The 25,993-nt window shown below is 40.2% G+C and overlaps 2 protein-coding genes across 11 annotated transcripts in view; one reads left to right on the forward strand and one right to left on the reverse strand.

The window, feature by feature from the left end:
* TXNRD2 (thioredoxin reductase 2) overlaps positions 1-21,831 on the reverse strand; it is a 60,489-nt gene extending 38,658 nt beyond the window's left edge. For 4 of the 8 annotated variants that reach the window (XM_043498188.1, XM_043498186.1, XM_043498187.1 and 1 more), the window contains exons 1-10: positions 21,694-21,831; positions 20,145-20,210; positions 19,531-19,587; positions 18,798-18,942; positions 18,393-18,467; positions 16,704-16,774; positions 15,370-15,533; positions 11,005-11,075; positions 2,164-2,183; positions 1,682-1,773 (exon numbers count right to left, since the gene is read on the reverse strand). In XM_043498188.1, coding sequence (XP_043354123.1) covers positions 1,682-1,773; positions 2,164-2,183; positions 11,005-11,075; positions 15,370-15,533; positions 16,704-16,774; positions 18,393-18,467; positions 18,798-18,942; positions 19,531-19,587; positions 20,145-20,210; positions 21,694-21,769 — 837 coding nt within the window. In that variant the 5' untranslated portion in view covers positions 21,770-21,831. Of the gene's footprint in view, positions 1-1,681; positions 1,774-2,163; positions 2,184-11,004; positions 11,076-15,369; positions 15,534-16,695; positions 16,775-18,392; positions 18,468-18,797; positions 18,943-19,530; positions 19,588-20,134; positions 20,211-21,693 lie in introns of those variants that run through there. The other 4 variants (XM_038372984.2, XM_038372985.2, XM_043498190.1 and 1 more) reach the window with 4 other exon arrangements.
* A 12-nt stretch (positions 21,832-21,843) lies between these two features.
* The window catches only part of COMT (catechol-O-methyltransferase), a 32,761-nt gene continuing 28,611 nt past the window's right edge, over positions 21,844-25,993 (forward strand). Inside the window, exon 1 of one of the 3 annotated variants that reach the window (XM_043498194.1) lies at positions 21,844-21,968. The gene's annotated coding sequence lies outside the window, so the exon portion shown is untranslated. Of the gene's footprint in view, positions 22,051-25,823; positions 25,980-25,993 lie in introns of those variants that run through there. The other 2 variants (XM_038372989.2, XM_038372993.2) reach the window with 2 other exon arrangements.

Consider the following 25,993-nt stretch of genomic DNA (forward strand, 5'->3'; position numbering starts at 1 on the left):
AGTTATACTTACCTGCCTTCCTCCCAGAACATTGAGCTGATTCAAGTGTGTAGATCACTTTTAAAAATGTAAAGCAAGGAGTGCTAGATTGGTTGTTTTCCAAGTCATTTGATATATATCAAAAGGTTATAAAGAATCAGCTAATTCAACTTAACATTGTCAGAATTTCAGTTTTTCTGGTAGTCTGAAAATGGAATACCTTTACATAACCCAACTAGCACAGAGCTTCCTGCAGCCACTACACCTATCATACGTCTCTGCAATCAACGTGAATCATTAAGGTATCCTGAAAATCTTTACTAAAAAAGAAAATGGTGTTTTTTCAGGAGACACCTTTGATAAATGTGTTTGAACCAATGCCACACCGCTGTCAAGCAGTGAACTGTCCCACTGACAGGTTTATTCAAAGATGTCATTGCTCTTGATTGTAGCGAGTCAGGTTGTACTTTATCATACGAGTTGTTTATTACTTATAAACAAGGATATTATCACAAAGCCACCCACACAGAAGAAATGCTCATTCTTGGCTTATACTTAACATTTTATTTTCAAGCTAAAAGTTGTGGCTGGAAATACGGTAAAGCAAATGCCAATGTTATTTCTCTTCTGAAACCTGTTATATCAATATTACCTCATCAGTCTGTGTCAGGCTCAACCTAGTTACAATCTGATTACACCTATCTCCAGACCTGTTTTGCCTCCACTCCTCCTTGTATTAAAACTGTTATCCCATGTATTGTTTCTATACACATAAGACAAAGTTTCACGGGGAAAGGATATTCTCTAAGTGTTTTGTAAAGGGCCCACACATTCATGGCACTCTATAAATACCCTAAAATCTTATGGATTTACATAGCAAGATGAGAATAAATCCCAGAATATTAGCCAGTTTAGGCTATTTTTTTAAACAGTTGTATATCGTAGATGTGCCTTTTATAGTATTGTGCCTTTTTTCAAATTCTTGAGATGTAGCCATATTTTAAAATCATCTGCCCCATCCCATTTCTACAGAAATATGGAAAACATTCTTTTTTAAAAGTTTATATTTCTAAAACAAAACAAATAATCTTTAACATGCAATGATTATGCACATCTACTATATACAACTGTTTAAAAAAAATCCAACTAATTACAGTGGGAATGACCGCTATAGCTAGTGTTGTCTATTGGTTTCAATTCTAAGCCTCTGTTTTCAGATGATTAACTTTCCAAAGGCTTCACCCTTCAAGCTGAAATTTTCTAGGCTTGTTATCTGAATGAGAGAGAATTACTTGGAAAGTTTAAGCAAGAATGGTTCAGCCAGTACAAGAGTGGAAACTTAAGCTAATTTTGGAGAGAGAGCCTTTGACGCTTTGAGCCATGAGACAACCCGAGAAAATCAAATTGGCCACTTCCCTCTTGCTTGAATTAAGCAGAAGAAAAAAAGAAGTACGGTCTTGTGGTCTGAATACAAGACTGAGTCAGGAACAAACAAGTTCTAATCTCAGTTCTGATCCAATTCCCTTTGTAGCCTTGGGCAAGTCACTAGACCTCCCCCTTCACACATCCCCTTTTGTAAAACAGGGTTAATATTTATAACACACCTACAAGGTAATATTTTGTGAAGGAGAGTGCTGCTATTTCTATAGAAGACAAAAACACCCCACACATCTCAAGAGATTTAAGCTGTACCAGTTGTTACCTGATCAAACCCTCGAAGTGGGATACTTCTCACCATGACCGTGGTATTCTGTCCAATGCCTGTGAGAAAACCAGCACACTCAAGGGACACATCTTTTGAATAATCAATTAAAGGAATATAGATTACATGATTTCAGATGAAAAACAACCAAAACAAGGATATTGCCACAATGAGACTTGGATTATTCTAATCAATGAAATAGCCATGGCAATAATGTTACTATTGTATAAAGAAAAAACAAAAGCGAGCTAGTGTTCATATTACAGAAAACTTCATAGATAAATGTTTGCAAGACCCTCAGAATGCACCATATCTGATCTGAATTCTTGTGACTATACTGCTGAAAATGCTATTAATGTAGTTTAACCAAAGATGCAGGTAAACAGTTCAAGAGCAGGGGAATTTGGACAATTGAGCCTTCACAGAAAAGACAAAATCAGTCAATCGTAATCATAAATCATTACAACTTTTACAAAGGATACAGCTGGCTCCAACCACCAACCTGTTATGGAAAAAAAATATAGCAGTGGAATGAGCTTGTGCATATTTTCACACAATTGATACAAAATTATTTTCTGGTGTGTAGTGATGATAAGATTACAAGTTTGATCTGCACATTTGACATTGTTAGATGGAAACAGTAAGAGTGTGGTTTTCAAATTCCAACATAAAGACAAACATTAAAATTGTCAGATTTCATTCTGAACCTATTTTATTAATGAAAAAAATGATAGGTTTATAAAAAATGGAGTTGTTTTTATCTTGTGAAATAAAAGATCTAAAACACATTCTGAAAAACAAAACAGATAAAAGCACACACACACACACACACACACACACACACAAAGTGAGAATAATGAGGGGTTAAAAGGAATCATGACTAAACTCATTTATTGGGTTGCAAATTGCAGGTCAAAGCTGGCTGCTTGGAACAAAAATGTTTTTTCCTTTTGTTCCAAGATAGATTTTGATGTTAAGTTCGATTGTAAGCTTTCGGGCAGGGACCATAACTTACTATGTATTTGCACATAGTGCAATGGATTTCTGATCCATATTGGGGCTTCTAGGTGCTATCACAATACAATTAATAAAACAACACACAAAATGGGATTGCAATAAAAGTAGAGGATCTGTGACTCTTCTAGGCACGGACTTTTACAGACCTCTATCATATCCGCTTTTAGTAGTCTCTTTTCTAAGCTGAACAACCCGTCTTTTTAATCTTTTCTCAGATGGAAGCTGTTCCATATCCTTAATCATTTTTGTTGCCCTTCTCTGTCCTTCTTCCAATTCTAATACATCTTTTTTGAGATGGACTGATGAGAACTGTATGCAGTATTCAAAGTGTGGCCGTATCATGGATTTAGATAGTGGCATTATGATATTTGCTGTCTTCTTAACAGTCCTTTTCCTATTGGCTCCTACTATTCTGTTAGCTTTTTGACTGCCACTGCACAGTGAGCAAATGTTTTCAGAGAACTATCCACAATGACTCCAAGATCTTTCTTAAGTGTTCACAATTTATTTAGACCCCAGCATTTTGTATATTTTTCAATGTGCATTACTTTGAACTTATCAACATTGAATTTCAGATGCCATTTTGTTGCCCCATCCCCCAGTTTTGAGAGATCCCTTTGTAACTTTTTGCAGTTGACTTTGAACATAACTATCTTGAGTAATTGTATATTGTATGCACACTTTGCCACCTCATTGTTTATCTCTTTTCCCAGATAATTTATGAACATGTTGAACAGCACTGGTCCCATTACAGCTACTTGGGGGACCCTGTTATTTACTCTTTCCACTGTGAAAACTGACCATTTATTCCTACCCTTTGTTTCCTCTCTCTTAACCAATTACAAGGATCTTTCCTTACCTACTTTGCTTAAGAACCTTTGGTGAGGGATCTTGTCAAAGGCTTTCTGAAAGCCACTGTATTACCCTCATCCACATTTGTGGACACCCTCAAAAAATTAGACAGGTGAGGCACAATTTTCCTTCACAAAATCCGTGTTGACTTTTCACCAACAAACTGTGTTCATCTATGTGTTCGCTAATTCTGTTCTTTACTATAGTTTCAATGCATTTGCCTGATACTGATGTTAGACTTACTGGCCTGTTATTGCCAGGATTGCCACTGAAGTCTTTTATAAAAATCAGTGTTACATTAGCTGTCCTCCAGTCATTTGCTATAGAGGTTGATTTAGGTGGTTACATACCACAGTTAATGTTCTGCAATTTCATATTTGAGTTCCTTCAGAATTCTTCGGTGAATATTATCTGGCCCTGGTGACCTATTACTGTTCAATTTATCTATTTGTTCCAAAACCTCCTCTATTAACACCTCAATCTAGGACAGTGTCTCAGATTCGTCACCTAAAAGAATGGCTCATGTGTGGGACTCTTCCACACATCATCTACAAGTGAAGACTGATATAAAGAATTTATTTAGCTCCTCCACAATGACCTCGTCTTCCTTGAGTGCTCCATTAGCACCTTGATCGTCCAGTGGCCCAGATGATTGTTTGGGAGGCTTCCTGCTTCTGATGTACTTATAACTTTTTCTTTTTTTGCTGTTAGTTTGAGTGTCTTTTGCTAGTTGATCTTTGACTTCTTTCTTGGCCTGACTTACTAAACTTTTACACTTGACTTGCCAGAGTTTTTGTTCTTTTTTATTTCCCTCAGTAAAATTTGACTTCCTTTTTAAAAAAAAAAAAAAAAAGTCCGTTTGCCTTTAACTTTTATTCTGTTCTTTAGCCATGGTGTCATTTTTTGGTCCTCTTACTTTATTTTTTTTAAATTTGAGGTATACATATAGTTTGAGCCTCTATTATGTTTTTTTTTTTTTTTAAGTTTCCATGACGTTTGCAGGCATTTCACTCTTGTGACCACCCCTTTTAATTTTCTCATTTTTGTGTAGTTCCCCTTTTTGAAGTTAAATGCTACTGTGGTGCATGTCTCTGGTATTTCCCCCCCTGCAAGGATTGTCTATAACATAGAGGTCTATACAATCATGAATGGCGTGGAGTAAGTGAATAAGGAAGTATTGTTTACCCCTTCAAATAACACAAGAACCAGGGGTCACCCAATTAAATTAATAGGCATCAGGTTTAATACAAACATAAGGAAGTACTACTTCACACAACGCACAGTAAAACTTTGGAACTTGTTGCCAGGGGATGTTGTGAAGGTCAACATTATAACTGGATTCAAAAAAGAAATAGATAACTTCACGGAGGATAGATCCAGCAAAGGCTATTAGCCAAGATGGTCAGGGATGCAGCCACATTCTAGGTATCCCTGTTTTTACAAATGCCTGTAACAGCACCTCATTCAGTGCAGCCCTAATCCTGACAGAGAGATACTAGCAACAGAGGGACAGTGTCAAGGACACAGATTCCTTCCTCCATTGACAATGTTCAATGGGGAACATTTGGTACTGTACTTCGAACCCAGAATTCACAAATGGGGCCAGGGGAGCATTAGGGTGTTAGCATTCAGGGAAGATTCCAACCACCAATTTAGAGGTTAATAGTCCTCAGCCTAGAACAGCTATTTCAAGCCTCACAGCAACCACAGACTGGAAAAAAAAACCCACCTTGTCTGTTTGACAAGCATGCTAAACCCTTTACTTAGAACACAGTATTTCATCCTCCTTTAATGATGAAGGTACTGTTTAAGGATTGTTTGTAGAGCACATATATCTCTGAAAGAAGTCACACTGCTACCTGTGATGCCCCTTGTCTTGAACCCTAGCCTGGGAGTCCCCAGACAGCTGCCACATCCTGGCCTCCACCCAATGGCTACTGAAATTGGGTGGGACTAGGACTAGGAGTATAGCCCCATCCACAGGAGCTCTGATTAGAGGATCACCTAGCTCTACCAATTGGTCCAACTACACTATCTAAGCCAGGAGGAGGAGCAGGAAGTTTGTTCGAGCAATAAGGTAGTTTCCTGTTATGGTTGCATTGGACCTTGCAGCCAGTCTCCTTCCCGCCCTGCTCCTGGCTCCTCCCTTATCTGTACCTTTGTTCCTGTTCCCACCTTGCTTCTAACTCCATTCTTGATCTTTGCCTTCTCTTCCCCTCCACTCATCAGTGACCAGTCCCGGCTCTGACCCCAGCCTCTGCCTTCTGATCCTGACTCCAGTTTGACCCTTAGCTCTGGCATTTGGCATCTGACCTCAGCTCTGATCCTCAGCTTCAATCCCTGGTTCTGACTCTGGCTTGACCCCTGGCTCTCCTAACTGGCAGTTGATTCTGGTGCTGCCTCTTGTCTTCGTTCCCCAACCTGTTCTGCTCACTAGACCTGATTCCTGCTCTGACTACTAGGCAAGACTGCCTACATCCTGGTCCATAAGAGGACCTTTACAGTAGAAAACTGATAAATAGTGTAACTGTGTTTGGATTTAAGAAATAAAGTAATATAAATCCTCTCAAATAAAATTTAAAAAACCGTTTTCAACATCAGTCAAATATTGTACAGTAAATGACAAATCCTAGACAGGGAAAATTTAGTTGTGGGTGGCCTACTGAAATCAGCTCTTTGGGTTTTTGGAAGAGGTAAGGCAATGCTAGAATAGATCATTCTAATGACAGAGCTAATCCCTACAAGTACTACTAATACAATTCCATTTTTTACAAAATGGCTTCTCTCAGAATAATGTTCTGGTGCTGTGCAGAAAGCAACTCATGTTCACCAACATCATGAGAGCTGGATGACAAGAATGTGCCTGGAGTTATCATCTGAAGCTATGCTGATAAATCTTGTGAAGACAGGTGAAGCTTGCAACTGTCCAGTTAATGTAAAGTATTACTTAGCTTCTATAATAGATGGACTCAGGGGATCAGACCAAGATTTGGTTAACTAAAAAAATCTGAAAAGGATAGACTATCCAGTCCAGGAGACTTGCAGAGTATTCGGCTTCTTTCAGTCTCCCGTGTAGTACATTACTAAGTACTTCTGCATCCCTGCATCAAGAATCCTAGCAACAAGCTTAAAAAACTGTCGATGAGAAAATGACTGACACTCTGAAATCTCCCTTGAAAACCTGCATTAGTTACAGCATCTGGAATTTAAAAAATTCAGGCCATTATTCTAACACACACAAAAAATGTAGAATAGCAGAAGTCATACCAGGGGTGAGGGGATTCCTTGATTTGAATGCTAAGTACCCATTTGCATTCAAAATGCAGACAGGACAAAATAGCAGCGCTGGTTGAGCTTATAAATATTATTCAAAAGTTCTTTAAGGAGCTCATGTTTACTGAATTAGTAATTTTTTATTTTTATTTTTTTTTATTTTTATTTTTAAGAAAACAGTTAATATAATACAGCTGTATTGTATCAAAAGTTAGCCTTTTAAAAAATTCTTAATCTTACATGTGAGTACCACTGATTCTATAGGAGCTATTAGCTCTTTTTTATTGTTTAAATATTGTTAAAATTTTGGATTTATATATATTTGGGCTTTAACCACATTATTTTTAGGCAACACTCAAATATGTAGTCTACCTGTCTCTGAAGATTGTATGTATCAGGATTTTCTTGCTTTAGCTTATTATAAAGAGCGTGTTTCAGAGTAGCAGCCGTGTTAGTCTGTATTCGCAAAAAGAAAAGGAGTACTTGTGGCACCTTAGAGACTAACAAATTTATTAGAGCATAAGCTGGAAGTGAGCTGTAGCTCACGAAAGCTTATGCTCTAATAAATTTGTTAGTCTCTAAGGTGCCACAAGTACTCCTTTTCTTTTTATAAAGAGCGTGGACAGTCATGGATTCATGCACACTGCCATCTATTAAACCACATCCCTTTTAGATCGTGGGAATGAAATATGGTACTACACACTGTAGTTGTTTTTATACTCTTAAATCCCATTGTTTGGTAATAAATTCAACCAACTCCTATACTTTAACAAAAACTATATTTAAAGAATAAAGTTCACTAATTAAGGAAATTCCCCATTAAGGATCAAAATTTCTAGATAGGTATTATGGTATTCAATAAGGAGGCATTAAGGTAGTCTCCAGTTTTACACTGATCTTTAGTTATACATCCAGGCTTTTAAAAGGACTTTAATGGTATTTGAAGCAGGGGTCAGAGGTATTTTTAACATCTGGTTTGGCTTTTTTAATACCCACCTTTTCTTCTTCCTGTTTCTAGAAAGGTAAGCCTTTTAGAACACAATGAGCAATGCCAGCAGAGAGAAGGCAGAAGGAGGCAACAGCTGCCTCAAGATAATCCATTGCATAGAGGTCTTCCTCCGCCAATGGTTTTCCTCAATTAACTCTAAATCCTCATGTGCCAACACATTGCTCCCTTGCTGCAAACTGTACAGACATTTAAAGAGACAGGATCATAAGAGGGCCAATACATTTCCAAGATCAACCTACAGTATCAACATTTGTATTGTTTGTGTGTGTGTGTGTTTTGCCTAACTGTTGGTTTAACCAGAATTTTCCAGGATGGTACTTGATACAGCATATTTGACATGGAACTTAGCTATCATATTTTGCCTTAATATTAAAAATATATGTAATATAAAATGCTGAATATAGATATACATTTTTGCATAAAAAGGTATAACTGGTTTTAAAATACTTTGCAAACTGGCAGAGTCATTAGCCCTCATGAAAACGTACTCGTTTGAACATTTCAAAATACTAACACTAACACAAGAAAGCCTTTAAAAAAATAAAGAATTTGAATACACATTGCCATTAAAAACAATTAAACTTTAGTGAGACAGTGTGGTCCAGTGGAAAGGGCACTAAAGTGGTGGGGGGGTCAAAGAATCAGTGGCTCTGCCACTGACGTGCTATGTGGCCCTGGGCAAGTCACATCCCCACTCTCTGAGGCCATGAGGGAAACTCAGGTTTGATAGGTGAAACTCTCTCCACTTCAGGGTTTTTGTTATGGCAGGAGCAACGGTGATGCAGCACTGGCAAGGGAGAGTACATCTGATGACACCTAGGAGCCACATCTTTGGCTAATTAAAGGGCACTATCACCTGGCGAGTGGTGCTAGCGTGTCAGATATGTGAGAAAGATGGAAGCTCCCAGAAGGTCCTGAAGAACATCTTCACAATTCCCACTACAATTTAAACAGCATTAAGCGGTTGGGAGAACAGGTGGCGCTAAAAGGGAAACTCAAAGTGGTATATGTCAAAGTTCAGTAAATAATTTATCACTCTCGGAGATACATTTGCCCAATGCTAGGGCACCTGGATTTATCACTGACTGGAAGGTGCACCTTCCTCCTCTAGCACACAATGGGCCAACATCGCCTACCGCAATTACCAATGCTGAAAAAAAAACACAACACAGCCTCTATAAGGAAATATTCACCAAGGACTTGGGCATACATTTGCTACAGAACTTGGGCATACAGAACAAGGACTTGGGCATACATTTGCTCCCCTCTTTCATTAGATGAGAAGTAGATGCAAGTCAGTAGCCATATATAACACCAATGGTTAATCTGATTTACAGCCCCCTCCTACAAACTAATAGGCTCCTTGACATCTTCAGTGTCAAAAAGGCAGAATTAAAAGCCAGAACACAGCCCCTTCACACCTTGCCAAGTCTCTCTCATTTGGAGGAAGACTCCTTCAGTTTGGATTGATTTTATGGCAGTCTTTCAGTTCTCACTACTGGTGTGAAGGATTTTAGTGTGTGTATATATCAGGGGATTTTTAAGACTCTTAGGTTGGTTGGTTGGTTGTTGGTTTGGTCTGGTCTGGTCATTTTAAAGTCTCCCTTAGAAAAATAATTGAAGATTGACAGCCCTGTAATTTATATGTTGCTAAATACAAGAGATATGTAAAAATAGCAGAATAATTAGAACCCAGATCAGAATGCAAACAAAAGGCGTTAAACTGAACCTTGGGAATATTTATAAGGGAAATAAATTGGACAGAAAAAACCCTTCTGAATGTGAACAGCTCCCTACTTCATCAGCTTCACCACAGGCTGATAAAGTACAGAAATGCTACTGTAGCCCCTCAAGGCTTATTTTGACTAAAGCTTAGGAATGCAACATATAAACACTAGACTCCCACATTACACTGTTACAACTTGCATTAACAGCAACTGGACAAAAGCCACATTTTCATAGAAACATCTTACAGGGATAAATCTTGTGTTTAGTTTAAAAAAAAAAAAAAAAAACAATTTCCTCACATAAATCATGCTCTCAATTCAAGAGGTGACTGATATACTGCAAACAACTGCAGATTTAGTTTCTTTTTGAACTGTATTAGAGGGTTCTGTTTATCTGTTGATGTTTAACTGAAGACACACTGCATTTCTGTATTCAAAGTAGCCAGAACTGTGAATGGCACCTACATTTTGTTTCAAAATAGCAATTTCAGTTTCCTCAGGTGATAGAGGTATATTTAGTTCCTGGAATCAGCTCACTAGAGAAAGTTAAAAATATAAACATCTTTATTTGGCTATAGTACTGGCAATCACTCACTTCCTATCATTTGTATTGTGGAGTCCCAGGCACAAAACAGGACCCCACTGTGCCAGGTGCTGTACAAACAGAGAATAAAAAGACAGTGCCTGTCCCAAAGAGCTTACAATTTATTAGAACAGAAACCTCTATTACCAGTTATTTCACCTTTACACAGAACTTCACCATAAAGTGTTTACTGTAACTGCCACATTGTGCATTGAAATTTTGGGGTTTTCTTTATGAACACATTTTTACTATTTTGCCTAATTAGCTTGCAATGTATAGATAAAAGTTTTATCTGACTTAATTTTGTATTAAGTTACATATATCAAACTAGTATTTCTGTTCTCAAGTAGCCAAAAAGAGTCGAATAAGAGAATGACAAACATAATGTCATCATGTTCTATGTTCTTTGACTTGCTGTCAAAGTAGCAGTACCAGTTAAGAGTAAACACTAGCAAAAAATAAACTGGACTACGTTTTACCAATCTAAAACTTATTTCAAACATACACAAAAGAGTCACAGCAAAGAACAACAATATGGCATTAAATTCTAAGCACTTGCTGCCCTCTTGTGGCTTCTCTTTATAACTGCAAAAATAAAATAAAAAAAAAAGCTATGTTCATCTAGGATCTGAAAATTCAATTTGCTTTTCAAAGGTGTTTCTTATGCAAAACATGGTAGGCGCAGAAATAAAGCCACAAAATAGCTTTACTAAATTAGGCATAGCAGTATTCAGGAAAAAAATTTCAGAGGTGAAACAGAATGATAGCGAAAGCTAGAATGCAAAAGCAGTAATTTAAACCACTATTTTGCCTTACTGTAGCAACTTAAGAATGCAAGTAACAGCATATATTAAAGTCTTACGTTTTTCCAGGAGATTTTTTCAACCAGAATATATCATCGCTTGTAATTCCATATTCCAATGCACCTGGAATCTATGAATAAAATGTATAGATAATTTTGGAGCTTATAGAACACATTAAAGAAATAAATGAAAATTTGAACTTGAGCACTACAAGACACTATACTGATTCCATTGGCTCGATTTCTTATTTTCTGCAAAATAAAAACCACAAAGCTAAAGACCTACACAGAGGTGCTAATACACATTTTAGAATTTTACTGCATTTGTACATGCCCAGTGGTTTAAAAAAAAAATCCACCACCAACAGACCCATCATATATTGAACACCCCTGAAATTCCTATTGCTTGTGTATGGAATCAACCCAATTGGTCTTCATTACGTGCGGTGACTTTTTAGAATGTTTAGGCTCTGATCTATAGTATTGGTCACCCACAGAATTGCCAATGTTATCTATAGATAAGGTAGCTGCAGTCATCTCTTGTACTTTCCCACATTTACTATTGGAACAGTGGTTAACATAGATTGAAACAGGAGGAGGAACTCTCATCACAGCAGCCAAGAAGTAGAGTGAGTGCTGCTTAGCCAAACCAAGCAGAAGAGGGGAACTTTTCTTCTTCTGTCAAAGGAGTGAGAGCTGTGGTGTGCCTTTCCCTGCCTTTACTTTAACACATGTGCAGAAAACCCTGAATGCTTCAAGAGTAATATTAAGAATATGTTATCTAAGGCAATCAACAAGTTCTTAGGTGTGATAAAGCTGAAATTCTATCCAAACCATGACTGTGAAGCTGGGACTCTGAATTTTTCTATTCTAGTCTATGTAAGTTTTTATACCATGCTCAACAACACAGTACGAATGCCTTCCTGTAGTGCATTAAGCCACATAACTATACACCTGTCACATGTTTGTTCTCTCATCCTCTCCCCAGAGGAAGAAGCATGCGCACTGGAGTTTCTGGTTTTGGTAGCGTGGTGCTTTTAAAAAAAATATGTATATATAAATATATCTATTGCTCTGTGTTTATGTTAGAGAAAACAAGGTTGAAGAAATGTGTCCTGCACTTGGAGTAAAAGGTGGTGAGGTCTGATGACTCCAGTTCAAGGGGGAGTTCATACCACAGTCTTGGACCACCCCTGGAGAGGGTTCTGTCTCCCACACAGACAAGCTTTACTGTTTTTGTTGAGAGTTCCATTGTACCAGAGGAGCATAGTTACTGATCACAGTCTTCGTCCTTAAGCTTTAGATAATCTTTTACATATCCTGGACCCAAGCCATGGAGTACTTTGAAGATAAGGACTGAGACTTTGAACTTGATTCAAAATTATATGGAATGCTAGTGTAGAGAGTGAATCACAGATCTGATGTTTTCACAGTAGGACATATACTGGAGTGTTCTGCACTAGTTGGAGTTTCTGAAATGCTGAAGGGTTTCATACTCCGGTATACCACCTTGTGGTTATCCAGCTGAGAGGTGAAGAAGACATGAGTAACTCAGGCCAGGTCTTTATCTGCCAGGATGGGATGGGAGTTTCCTAGCCAAGTGGAGATGGTAGAAAGCATTACTTGTAGATGCTGCCGTGTGATAGCTCATCATCATCAAAGAATCCAAGAGTATTCCTAGACTACAGACTGAACTGCCCAATTAGGGGGTGTGCATCTTCAACCAACAGAGACTGCACCTTGTCTGCAAGCTCTTTAGAATACTTTTCTCTGCCCACAAGCATCACCTCTGTCTTGCTTCAGCCAACTGTTCTTCATCCAAGAGCTGATCTCATTCAAGCACTGGGCCATCGCGTGATATGCTTGTATGTGGTGATTGATAAGTAGGATCTGTAGATCATCTGCAAATTGCTGGAACTTGAGTCCACGTCATCTGAACACTTCACCTAGAGGTTATAAGTAGGTGTTGAAAAGGAACAGACAGAGAATTGATTCTAATGGTAGAGGTGCAGTTTCTCATCACTACTCATTGTGAGCATCCTTTCAAAAAGAACTCTAACCATTTTAGCATGTATTATCCTAGGAGCCTGCCACCTCTCTCAGGCAAGATAACAGATTCTGCAGCATTCAACACTTGACCATGAGAGAGGTACACCAGGATGAAAATGGAAGACTGTCCTCTATCCATTAACAGGAGGAGATCATCCATCAGTGCCACTGAAGCAGCTGCCACTAAAACTTCGCCAATGATGCTCATCATATCAGAGCGCCAAAGTCCCAGTACCCCTCCATGACAATAGAAGGAAATGGGCAGACACCTCTGACACAGCTTACTGAACGAACATAGATAATAAGAACAGCAATGTCTACACAAAAGGATGTTCAATACCACCTCCACTACTCTTATGGAGAAACCCATTTTTTGTTTTTCCTTGCAAGGGCTATAACCATTTTTAGACTTGACTAGGTCATGCTTTCACCCTTCTTTCACACAGGCATTATACAATAAGGGATGAGGAAATTACACCTGCAGAAAAACATGCAGAAAGCCTGGTTTTGGTTTTTTACAGTGTCAAAGGAATTTACATTGTGTGTGTGGTGGGGCAGCTGTCTCACACAGGCAGAAAAAGGGTTAAAGCAGCCTTGGGGAGGCTGCCCAGAACCCAGCCAATTAGAAGAGGGCTTATTGAGCCAGCCAATAAGGAGAAGGCTTAGTGGAGCAGCCAATCAGGGCCAGGCTGGCCCATATAAGGAGGGCTGCTGAGCAGAACAGAGGTAGTTTCTTCCTGGAGGCCAAGAGGGGAGGACTAGTTGAGACAGACAGACAGACAGACAGACAGACAGACAGACAGACAGACAGACAGACAGACAGACAGACAGACAGACAGACAGACAGACAGACAGACAGACAGACGCTGGGCAGGGTCAGGGGAGCAAGAGGGAGCTCCAGCCTGATGGCCACCAGATTGAGGGTCTGATAGAAGGGCAGAGAAGGTGCTAGGCCTGTGGGGAAGTGGTCCGGGGAAACAGATGGCGGAGTAGGAGGAGGGGCAGTATGTGGCTGCTGGCTATAGGGTCCCTGGGCTGGGACTTGGAGTAGTGGGCAGGTCTGGGTCCCTGCTCCCACCCCCACTTGCTACGAGGGGAGTGGCTAGTGCATTGACTGCAGTTTGCCACTGAGGTGAGTGGCTAGACTAGAGGCTGTAGTTTGCCACTGAGGTAAGTGGATGGACTGAGGACTGTTGGGTCCCCCGGAAGGGGGGAGAGATCTGAGTTGGGCACAACTGGAGGGCTCTGTCCAGAGGAGGACGCTGCGGTCCAAGGAGCAACATGGGTCGTAGAAGTGAGAGTGACGACGGGCAAAGACACCACTAGATGAGGGTACTCTGGTGAAACGAGAGCCAATTCCCAGGATGGCCAGCAGGAGGTGCTGTGGTGGTGAGTCCCATCCCATTACAATGTGTGATATAGGCATTGCCAGCAAGTTCCGAGAGGCTTAAGGTTCAGTGAGATCAGCCTGGTAAACACCACAGATGGGCCTCAGGATACTTAACATGCTATGGACCCTTTACCACCAGGTCATTGGTTAGAACCCGTCCCTGGTTGATAGCAACTTCATCTGAGAACAGACCAATGGCTTTTATGAAATGACTTCAGACATCTCAATTCAGTTTCCAGTGGACAGGTATTTACCTCTCAAACTCACCATCACAATTAAAACTAACTGACATTTTCAGGAGAGTCCAAAGAAAGTAAATCACCCTGATCCCAGGAGGTGTTCCCTTCCAATCAATTGTCAGGACAACGTGGGAAAGCTTGCACGGCGAGTGCCCATACTTAACTGTCTGTACAAGAAGATGACCAGTTTTAAGAACCGTTAGTCTGGCATCTTTCACCAGCACTAAAAAAAACACTTTTTTTAAAAAAAGCTGGACCTGCCTATTGCTCTGCAACTTCAGATGCATGACCCTGACCATCTCATAAAACTGGATTACATGCCATGGAATCCCTTGTGCAGCCCCTTGGAAGATTACACAAGTGATGTGCTACTTCTACCAGTTCTGCTGTTTTTGAAGGTTAAGGGCTTAAACTGTGCAAAGCTATACTCATAGCTGGAGGCTTTTAGACTCAAGGACGTTCAGGGTGGTGAAACAGGGCAACAGGTTATGGTCTGATTAAAAAAGGGATAAAAATCAATCTTGAGTTACCCACCCACCCCCCATATCACAAAGCCAGATTGCCAAGATCCTGGATGGGTCAAAGCTTTGAGTTTACAGCACAAGCAACATTTATGCCTTTAAGTTGTTGCACAATTTCAGTTTAGCTAGCAGAGTCTTATTTTATTTTTTTCTGGAAAGCTCATGTATTATGTTAAAGACAACTGTTCCAGCTCACACACTCAAAGTTAATCATTTGTATCTTCACCTGTGCATTTGTGTCCTTTGGTAAGTCCTCCAAACATTTAGTGTGAGCTACAGCAGAAAAAGTGAAGCTATTGGACATGTCACATGGCAGACGTGACTTACATGTGTAGGATATTTTGGCCTCCCTCCAGTGGCAATAACAATGTTTTCTGCAGTAACGACAGTCTGCAAATAAAGATACAAAGTTATCATCATGATCAACAACCTCTGCAAGAATCGCCAGCTTTATTCAGAGACAACCTTATTGTCTGTCATTAGCTTTTAATTACATACATATGAGTAACAAGAACTGAGGAAAAACTGGCATTAGCACATGCTGTTTGTGTAAACTCGTGCACCAACCAGCACTATTTTAACAAAGGTTGTATTCATCTAAAGTATGCACACAAAAACTCTTCTACACTTTCCCCACCAGTCTGTCTTTTTAATCTGGTAAGGCTTTCAACTGTTCCTATGATATTGATCAGACTCAAAGGTTCCTTTTGGATGCAGTAGTTGTGTACCAATGGCAGCTAATTTTTTCTTTAATTTGGCTATAAGAAGATAGACTATGACCAAAATTTTCAAGAGTGACAAATGATTTTGGGTACCAAAATCAAGACACCTTAAAATGAGTCTGATTTTCAGAAAGCGCTGAGCATCTGCTATTTGAAAGTCATGCCTCTTTAAAGTGCCTCAAGTAGTCACTTCTGAAAATGTTGGCACACTTATATAATTTTATTCCAGATCTTTTGCTCACGGGGCAGAAGTGATTACCAACCATGACTCCACTCACGTTCTTGAAGTTAAACTGCAAGATTCTTGTGTTTAAAAAAAAAAAAAATGAATGCAATGTTTTCCCAATTTTGCAAATGGAGAAAAAGCATCTAAGATGACCCAGGAGACAAGATAAGGAGAAAGTTTCATCTAATGGTTACAGCATGACAGAGTGAGGAGATATGAGTTCTATTTAAACCTCTGCTATTGATCTTGGCTCTGCCAATACTATGGGACTTTGGCCAAGACAATTAACCTTCTTGTGCCTCAGTTCTCTCACCTGTAAAATGGAAATAATAATATAAGCTAACTCAACATTGGGAGTGGGGTTTATTATGCTCAGTTATCAATATATTTTATTTAAGCACTTTGAGATCCTTGAATGGAGAGTACTCTACAGTTGCAAAGCCCTATTAATTTCATGTGCAGGAAGTTCTGGCTTGATAACTGCAAACTAAATTTGCAAAATACAACCTAGATCCCAGTATATTTGACAGCTAATAACAGACTTGGGGCTAGAGTTTCTGAAGTTCAACCAGATTATGCTATAATAACCAGCCATGTAGCTCACCTCTTTACCTGCATTTGTCAAACCACGGACTGTGTGTGCATCCACCAAACTGCCTGTGAGGTTGAAATACTTCACTTTTCTGTTTAAAAAAAAATTACACCTGCTTAGTGAACAAAAATCCAAGGGACATACAATCAGCTAGCCTACTCTTTCAAGAGCATCAGACCTAAAGTGACACAAAGATAGTAAGTAGCAGCAAAACAGGAAAGTAAATGGAAGGGGAGCATCAGCATTTCATAGATCTATTTGTGGCCTCACCACTGACTTGTATGACCTTAGGCAGGTCATTTAAGTAATCTATACTACGAGAATAATGCCTATTGTAAAAGATGTTGCAAGGTTTAATGTTTTAAAAAAAACAAACCCCACTGACTTCCTAGATGAGAGATGCCAAATAAGGGCATAGTATTTCACTGTAGTGCATACTTAGGAACATTAGCTCTGTGTCTCCCTCTGAAGTTAGCTATACAACTCCTAAGTTACCAATTAACTCCATATTCACCACAAAGGAAACATTGCCAAACGGTCTAGACAGCCTTGAGAAAGGGCTGAGGGCTGAAAAGTTGAGGATAGTGTTTTTTCTATTCATTAAATAACTATGCATTCTTTTTTCTAGTTCAGCAATGTTATTTACAGATTCACTGGTGTTGTGTGCAAACTCTTTCAAAGGAACCTCAGATCTAGTCTATTTTATATTAATGTAAATCCTCCTGCACACCAGAGAGAAGGTTTTCTGGTCCTGAAGAACCATCCCATTCACTTGCACTCATCCTTAAAGTTACTGCAGTGCTCCTTCCAGAAGAGGCTGGGCACAGTTCCTTCCAAAGCTTATCTATATTACTTTGAGTCATCCCAGCAGAAAGATTTCTAATCATATTTCTAACTTAAGCTCTGTGGCACTCCAAAACTAAATCTCTGGGATGACAAAACTTCACAGGACAGCTTCTGTCTAGCAGTCACTCCTAATCACTTTGCACATAAGTAGGGCCCTAACAATTCATGGCCATGAAAAATGCATCACAGACCATGAAATCTGATCTCCAACTGTGAAATCTGGTCTTGTGTGTGCTTTAACCCTACACTAAACAGATTTCATGGGGGAGACCGCTGTTTCTTAAATTGGGGGTCCTGACACAAAAGGGAGTTGCAGGGAGGGTCACCAGGGTATTTTATGGGGGCAGTGGTATTGCCACCCTTACTTCTGTGCTGCGGCTGGCAAGGTGCTGCTTTCAGAGCTGGGCTCCTGGCCAGCAGCTGATGCTCTCCTGCTGCCCAGTTCTGAAGGCAGCGCCACTGCCAGCAGCGCAGAAGTAAGTGTAGCAGTACCGCAACCCCCCTACAATAACCTTGTGACACCGGCCCACCAACTTCTTGTAGGGGTCCTGACCCAAAAATTACAACACCATGAAATTTAAGATTTAAATAGCTGAAATCATGAAATTTACAATTTTTAAAATCCTATGACTGTGAAATTGACCAAAATGGACCACGAATTTGGTAAGGCTCTACACATAAGGAAAAAGTGGCAAAATTTTTCACTCATTTAGCTGACATTAACAAACAGATTAACAGTCCTGCTGGAGAGTTTCAATACTTGCAAAGATGCAGGAAATGCCAAAGCTGAAACAGCAGTTCTACAAAGAAGAGAAAAGCTGCTTGATTATATGAGGGAAGATGAAATTTAGAGTTTCATTTACTTGTTCTGTAGCTGCACTCTGTGTCCCCAGTTCAAGGATTTTACATAATTTTGAATGGCTTCTGCCATCTTAGACCTATCAAGAAACAAGACACGAAGTGTTAAATCATCATATTACAGATTCTGAAAATGCAACTCAAAGATTGATGCATAGGTAACTGATGGAAGTTAGAAATATTTTTGTAACATAAATGACTTTAGAACAAAGTGCTAAATCAAAACTCACACACAATATCTTCCTTGTAAAACTAGCAAGCCTGATTTTTTCAAAAAGAGTTGCCAAAGAATGGTTCAAGTGAAATTCAATTCTGTTGCTATCTCAGAATGAAGAGCAGTGGGGAAAATTTTGGTACTTTTATTACATATCTACAGGAAACACAAAATGCATAGGTACAAAATTCTTTACCAGTCATGGTGAACAGGGTGGGATATATTCCAGCCATAATGTTGAGCATCTTTAAGGGCACTCCCTAAAAGAGCTGCTTGATGCATAAGCTTTTTAGGAATGCAACCAACGTTCACACAAGTGCCACCAAGTCCCCATTTGGTTCCTAAAGAGAACATACAAAAAAATCCAAACAGATAATTTTAAACTAATGCAGTTAGTTTGGAAATCACAGGCACCCCTTACACAATCTGCTGCAGATGAGTTTCTAACTCTGCTTAAGGTATTTATGGAAGTAACTTTTTATTTTTAAGTTTAAAATTAGTACTGAAAATAACTTAATAGCTTACACTACTCAATGCACAAAAGATCTAAAGCACAGCAACACCAACTATAGACAATCACATTCAAATGTCTGCATTCCTACATCCTAATTTACATAATAAATCATAGAAAAAATTCAAGAGCCACTTGATTTATAGATAAGATAATGAACACAAGCTGAATTGTAAATTACATTTGCTAACAGTCATGTTTTAACTGAGACAATGATTTTAAACTTTATCCAAATTCCGCTCCCACTGAAGTCAAGGGGAGTTATGCTACTGACTTATAGAGGGAAAAGGTTGACTCACAGTGTACATCTACAATGCCAAACACCACCACCACCACCACACTGGCACTAATGCGTTTAGAAACAGACCTATTTAAATACTCCTTTGATATAAAAAGTGATCATGGCTTACTTTCATACCTTTAGGTGAAGGATCCACATAATCTAGAACAGCCACCTTCTTTCCAAACTGAGAAGCTTCAAAACAAAAACAAGGAGAGCAAATATATTAGCGAAGGGGAAAACACATGAAGAAAAACCTCATTATAGTGCTGCAGTATAGTGCAGTTTTGGAGGGGAAAAAAATAAGGTTGCTAAACATGTTAAATACAGTTAGTAAACAGAGCATTTACCTGGCATTTCCAACAGCTGTTTGGCATTTCTAATTTCAGCAACTGTTCTTACTATGTGTAAACATGCAGAAGGTATAATAAAGAGTAAAGGAAAAAAAGGATACCATCTACTAAAGCATTCAGTATAATTTAAGCCCTTATTTCACTACTGTTGTGTGTTAAAAATCCAGATGGCAATGAAGCCAGAGTTTAAAGAAAGATAAGGAAAAAAAAAAACCATACAAGACTGTCCTGTTCTTATCTATGAATGACTCCTTAAATATAAGTGAATTAATGATTTAAGAAAACATTCTTTGTAGGGACTGAATGCTTTAAGGAGACTAGCAAAGACAGTAATGAGAACTAATATTGTCATAATTTAAACAAAAAAATTGAACTTATTATTTCTTTACAGCTCCAAACCTTCTTTTGCACAAGCAAGGCCTCCAGAACCTCCACCAATCACCAGAAGATCATACTCATTTTTCCCTATGAAAAGAACCATATAAAAAACAGAAGAAGAAATTAGAAAGATGGCAGAGGTACATTACAAGCTGTCAGGTTTGGGTTTTTATTAAAATATTGTCCTATGAGTGTCCCATAACACTCTACTGTACCCACTAAAACATTCTACCCTCCAAAACAACAATGTGCTAGTGCATGAAAACCAGCACATAAAACTAAACAGTTTGTTTTCAGAAACAAAATGAAAAGCAAAAAGTAAACAAACACCAAAAAGGGTGATACGTAAATTAGATATTGTACTGACAATGCAACAAAAAGTGGGTTGACATAAGTCATAATGCCTTTATCTTACTAGATCATTATAATTGGAACTCTAATGCATATTTTATTGACAAAAGTGTAACAGGTCCTAATCTGTGGCTGAAGTTTCCATGCATGCAATCTCCAAAGCAACGTGTTAAAGAGACTTATGAAACTTTGGTTGAAAGAAAGTTGTTGTAGAGATAGACATTGTTCTACCCAAACTACTTAATTTTTGTTATCAAGTAACCAGATGCCGCAATCTAAATTACAAACTAGTGGTCTGCAACAACCAAGCGTATTTTAACAAACTCACTTTTATACAAAGGTAAAAACCAAGTGATTTCTATCAAAAACAGCCAGACCACTCGGTTTGCTAACAGCCTGATTTTTCAAGCTATCAGAAGCCATCAATTTGTAGTTAAATAAATAAGAAACGATAGTACTCAACAACTTGCAGGATACGAGAAAACCCTGCATCACCAAGCTTCAGAGGGGTAGCCGTGTTAGTCTGAATCTGTAAAAGCGGCAAAGAGTCCTGTGGAACTTTATAGACTAACAGACGTATTGGAGCATGAGCTTTCGTGGTGAATACCCACTTCGTCAGATGCATCCGACGAAGTGGGTTTTCACCCACAAAAGCTCATGCTCCAATATGTCTGTTAGTCTATAAGGTGCCCCAGGACCCTGTATCACCAGTTTCAACCGAGGGAGTTTTCTTGGCAGATGTGTACGTTTCAGAAGAGAGACAGGCTGAGCCTAGAACAACTGATCTCCCTCCACAATATAATGGTTGTGCTTAAAAAGTTGTTAGGTGCCTTCAGAGAAGGTGTCACCGCAGGTCAGGGTGTCTCAGAGCGGGGGGGAGGGGGACAGAGTCCTCCCGCCCCCAACCCAACCTTTCCAGGGCAGGGGGAGAGGGACCTGCCCCTCCTCCGCCCCCAGCAGCTCCCTAGGTACAAGAACCAGGAGCTCACTGCCCCTCCCCGCACCCACCCCGGGAGGGTCTCAGTCACCTCCCCCAGCGGCTGCCCCCCAGATTGAGGCAGGGGGGGGAGGCCGCCCCCCGTCCCCACAGCAGCTCCCCCGACAGGGAGACCCGCTCCTGTCCCCCCCGCAGCAGCTCGCCAGGAGACAGAAGGGGGAGGCCATCCCGCACCGCCGCTCCGGCAGAGAGTAACCGGCAAGGAGCCGGGGGCCGCCGTACCTGACAGGACCCGAGCCGTACGGCTAAGCGCAGGCTCCCATGGGAAGCGCTTCCGGCCCCGCCACAGCGCCGCCATGTTGTACGGCAAGAGTTACCGCGGCGGCCCCCGCCCGGGCAGGACCCCGGACGCCCGGCCTGTCCGGCTCAGCGCCTGACTGAAAGGCGGGGTGGAGCCGCGGCTCTCATGCGCCCCACAGGGGCAGCCTGGAGGCGGAGAGGGTCGGCTCGGGGCTCTGCCACTTCGCGGCGGCGGCTCCGCAGGGAGGCTGCACTAAGTTAGCTGTGGGGCTGAGTGAGTCAGGCGGAGGGCAGCGCCCGGCGGGGAAGGACAGCCCGGGGTGCGGGCTGAGCAAGAAGGTACGTGGGTGTTGGGCGACCCCGCCGAGGCTCTGGGCCAGGCGAGGGACTTGGGCCTCGAGTCCCTGCTCCGTCTGAGGCGCTGTGCGCCTGGTCAAGTCACTTAGCCGCTCTGCGTGCCCTGGGGAGCAGCGCCGCCGCCCTACGCGCCTTGTGCGGATCAGAGCCCTCGAGCCTGTGGGGAGGGGCTCAGATCCGGCATGAAACATTATCCCACAACCTCTGCCTACCCGCCCTTTCCCATGAACCAGCGGGTTCCCTTGCTAAACTCCTCCCCTGTGCTGTGCTCCCGTCACTCCAATTTAGTTTTAAGACATGGTTGTTTGGGGGGGGTTTAAACAGGCCCTCTGGCGACATAGGAGTTTACTTCGTTTCACAAAAAGCAAAGGAGGACTTGTGGCACCTTGGCGACTAACCAATTTATTAGAGTATAAGCTTTCCTGAGCTAGATGCATCCGATGAAGTGAGCTGTAGCTCACGAAAGCTTATGCTCCAACAAATTGGCTAGTCTCCAAGGTGCCACAAGTACTGCTTTTCTTTTTGCGAATACAGACTAACACGGCTGGTACTCTGAAACCTGTTACTTTCTTTCAGTTAGCAGGGGTTTTTTTGGAATTGGCACACATGCCTCAGTAACGCCTCTGATAAAGAAATGGAGGGAAGGTCTGCAAAAGGGGGTCAGATTAAAAAAAATAAGAGCATAGTACACAGTTTGAGCAAAGAATACCTCTTAAACAAGAGCAAAACTCATTTTGTCCAAAAGTTGACATTTGATATTCCGGGGGTGACTGGAAGGTGTGAAGATTTTCTCCTTCTTTCCTGAGGTTGTAGAATCAGCCCATCAACACTATTGCAGATGAATGACTGGAATATTTAATGTAGCATTAGCACATCATCTCTTCAAGATGAGGAGAATCTATGCAACATGTGTACCCCCCCTCCCCCTTTCTCTCATATCATGTCCCTTAGCACAGCAGCACTACATCATTGTTACCAGTTTTGCTGTTCTTCAACAAAAAAAATTTCAAAAACAGACTCCAACGAGAGATTGCTGAATTGGAATTAATTTGCAAACTGGATACAATTAATTTAGGCTTGAATAGGGAGTGGGAGCGGATGGGTCATTACACAAAGTAAAACATGTTATTTCCCCCCCACTGTTCCTCAGACGTTCTTGTCAACTGCTGGAAATGGCCCACCTTGATTATCACCACAAAAGCTTTTCTTCCTCCCCTGCTGGTAATAGCTCATCTTAAGTGATCACTCTCCTTACAGTGTGTATGGTAACACCCATTGTTTCATGTTCTCTGTGTATATAAATCTCCCCACTGTATTTTCCACTGAATGCATCCGATGAAGTGAGCTGTAGCTCACGAAAGCTTATGCTCAAATAAATGTTAGTCTCTAAGGTGCCACAAGTACTCCTTTGTTTTTTGCGAATAATTATATTGACTTATTTCACTGGGGTATTACGTGATTTAATTATTGTTTGTAAAGTGTTCTGTGATCCTCTGATAAAAGGTTCTGTAGAAATACAAACCAGTTATTAATCAAGATTATGCCAGAGGGACCAGCAAACTTTTTTCATTCAGAAGTTCTGGCTATGGTCCAGTTCCAGGGCATAACTGTAAACTAACATGTTATGACATGGAAATCTAGATACTTCGGTGATTGTTTGTTACAAATACCAAGGTAGACTGATCTATTCTTAAAAAGAAAAGGAGTACTTGTGGCACCTTAGAGACTAACAAGTTTATTAGAGCCTGGTGTGTATATCAATCTCCCCTCTGTTTTTTCCACCAAATGCATCCAATGAAGTGAGCTGTAGCTCACGAAAGCTTATGCTCTAATAAATTTGTTAGTCTCTAAGGTGCCACAAGTACTCCTTTTCTTTTTGCCAATACAGACTAACACGGCTGCTACTCTGAAACCTGATCTATTCTTGGGACTTTAAGCCCTTGGCCTGGTGAAGAAGCAGCCCTAGAAAGGGACTATCTTTAGTCATTCCCTACTCCCTCCCTCCTTAAGGTAGCTCAGGAACAGCACTGATTGGCTCATGAGAAAATTGAATCCAGCCATATTGTGCTTGAAATGTGGTCAGTCCCATGCAGGGCTGAGGGGTCACTCAGTAGGGGGAGAGGCAGGATGGAGGAAAACTAAAATGGGGAAAAGAAAGATTTGAGGGACTAAAGACACCACCTAGGGTGGATAGAAATGCTCTGTGTACACAGTAACTTTCTTTGTTCATTGTTGTTTTACACACACCATGAAATGAAAACGGTAACTCTTTGATAAAAGGATTGAAAAGCTGTCCAATATCATGATAAACAGCTCCTTGGTATATTGCTTGTTGAATGCCGGATAGGTGATGTGCAGAAAACTAAAGATAAGAGTTCAATATGTCCAAAAGGTGGAGCAAGTTCTTCTTGCCGTGGATTTATCATAATGGTTGTTTTCCATGGGAAAATGTTGCTAGACCATTACATTATTTCACTACTAGGAAAAGACTTTTAAGCAGCAAGACACTGCTGATAAGCATGTCCCATAGCTAGGAATCCTCAGTAAAAAATTCTCTGATCCTCAGCCCTGGAGAAATGTGCTTTTAGGACCGTCAATAGCATTTCTTTCAGTATCAGCTGCAGAGATGGGTCATGATGTGATTGGAGAATTTGTCCCACTGATCCTAGTATGATAATGATGGCTGCTGAACAGGTATTAGAAAAGCAAACCTGAAATCATGTTCAGAAATGCCTTTTGTGCTGATAGATGAATGCACATATCTCCAACACCCAAGCTGCTTTGATATGGAGCTATGAAAGAACACTCTCTTAGAAATCTGAGATGCGAATTTCTTAAATGACATGTTATTGGACTCAGCTTCATAGTTTCTGAATGTTATCAATTGTAGCAAGACATTTAAATGTTTTACAGTTTTATACTCTGGATGGCATTTAGTTGATTTTTGGGGGGAGATTTGTTCAATACATTGTAAACAATACATTATGACAGGTTTCAGAGTAGCAGCCGTGTTAGTCTGTATTTGCAAAAAGAAAAGGAGTACTTGTGGCACCTTAGAGACTAACAAATTTATTAGAGCATAAGCTTTCGTGAGCTACAGCTCACTTCATCGGATGCATTTGGTGGAAAAAACAGAGGAGAGATTTATATACACACACACAGAGATGATGTTCTCTGTGTGTGTGTATATAAATCTCTCCTCTGTTTTTTCCACCAAATGCATCCGATGAAGTGAGCTGTAGCTCACGAAAGCTTATGCTCTAATAAATTTGTTAGTCTCTAAGGTGCCACAAGTACTCCTTTTCTTTTTGCGAATACATTATGAAAATGGGAAAAGGAATGACACTGTTTCAGAAATACTTTTAAATACATTCTGCAAGTAACCAACTCATATACATAACTTAGTATTTGTAAGACAATAATAGACCTGCCAAGAAGGAGACTTTCATTTGGGGATTAATTTTCAGGACAATTTTAAAAGTCTGTGTCTCTTTGTCATGATGGATTATATGTCTGTGTTTTTCAGTTTAAACTTTTAAAGTCTCCTTCATAGAGAGAACCAGTTTGAGATGCACACTGTGAGAAATGGTTTTGTAACTTTCTGATTGGTATGATGCTGTGTTGTTGTAATGGTGTTGGTTACAGGATATTAGAGAGTGGGGGTGGGTGAAGTAGTTTTTTATTGGATCAACTTCTGACACACAATTTTTAGAACTCTATGTAAGCTTCTCTCTCTCACCCACTGAAATTGGTCCAATTAAAGATATTACCACGCCCATGTTGGGTAACTGATTGGTACAACACCTTATTTTAACTTTCCTTTTCATTTTGGCTTTATTCTCCTTATACCTAATGAGTGCTTTCCAACTGTACTAGTTAGAAAGAGAAGAGGAAGGTAACAGCCAAATTAGGTAGCTACTGTTTT

This window comes from Dermochelys coriacea, chromosome 15, assembly GCF_009764565.3.
Source record: "Dermochelys coriacea isolate rDerCor1 chromosome 15, rDerCor1.pri.v4, whole genome shotgun sequence".
NCBI lineage: Eukaryota > Metazoa > Chordata > Testudines > Dermochelyidae > Dermochelys > Dermochelys coriacea.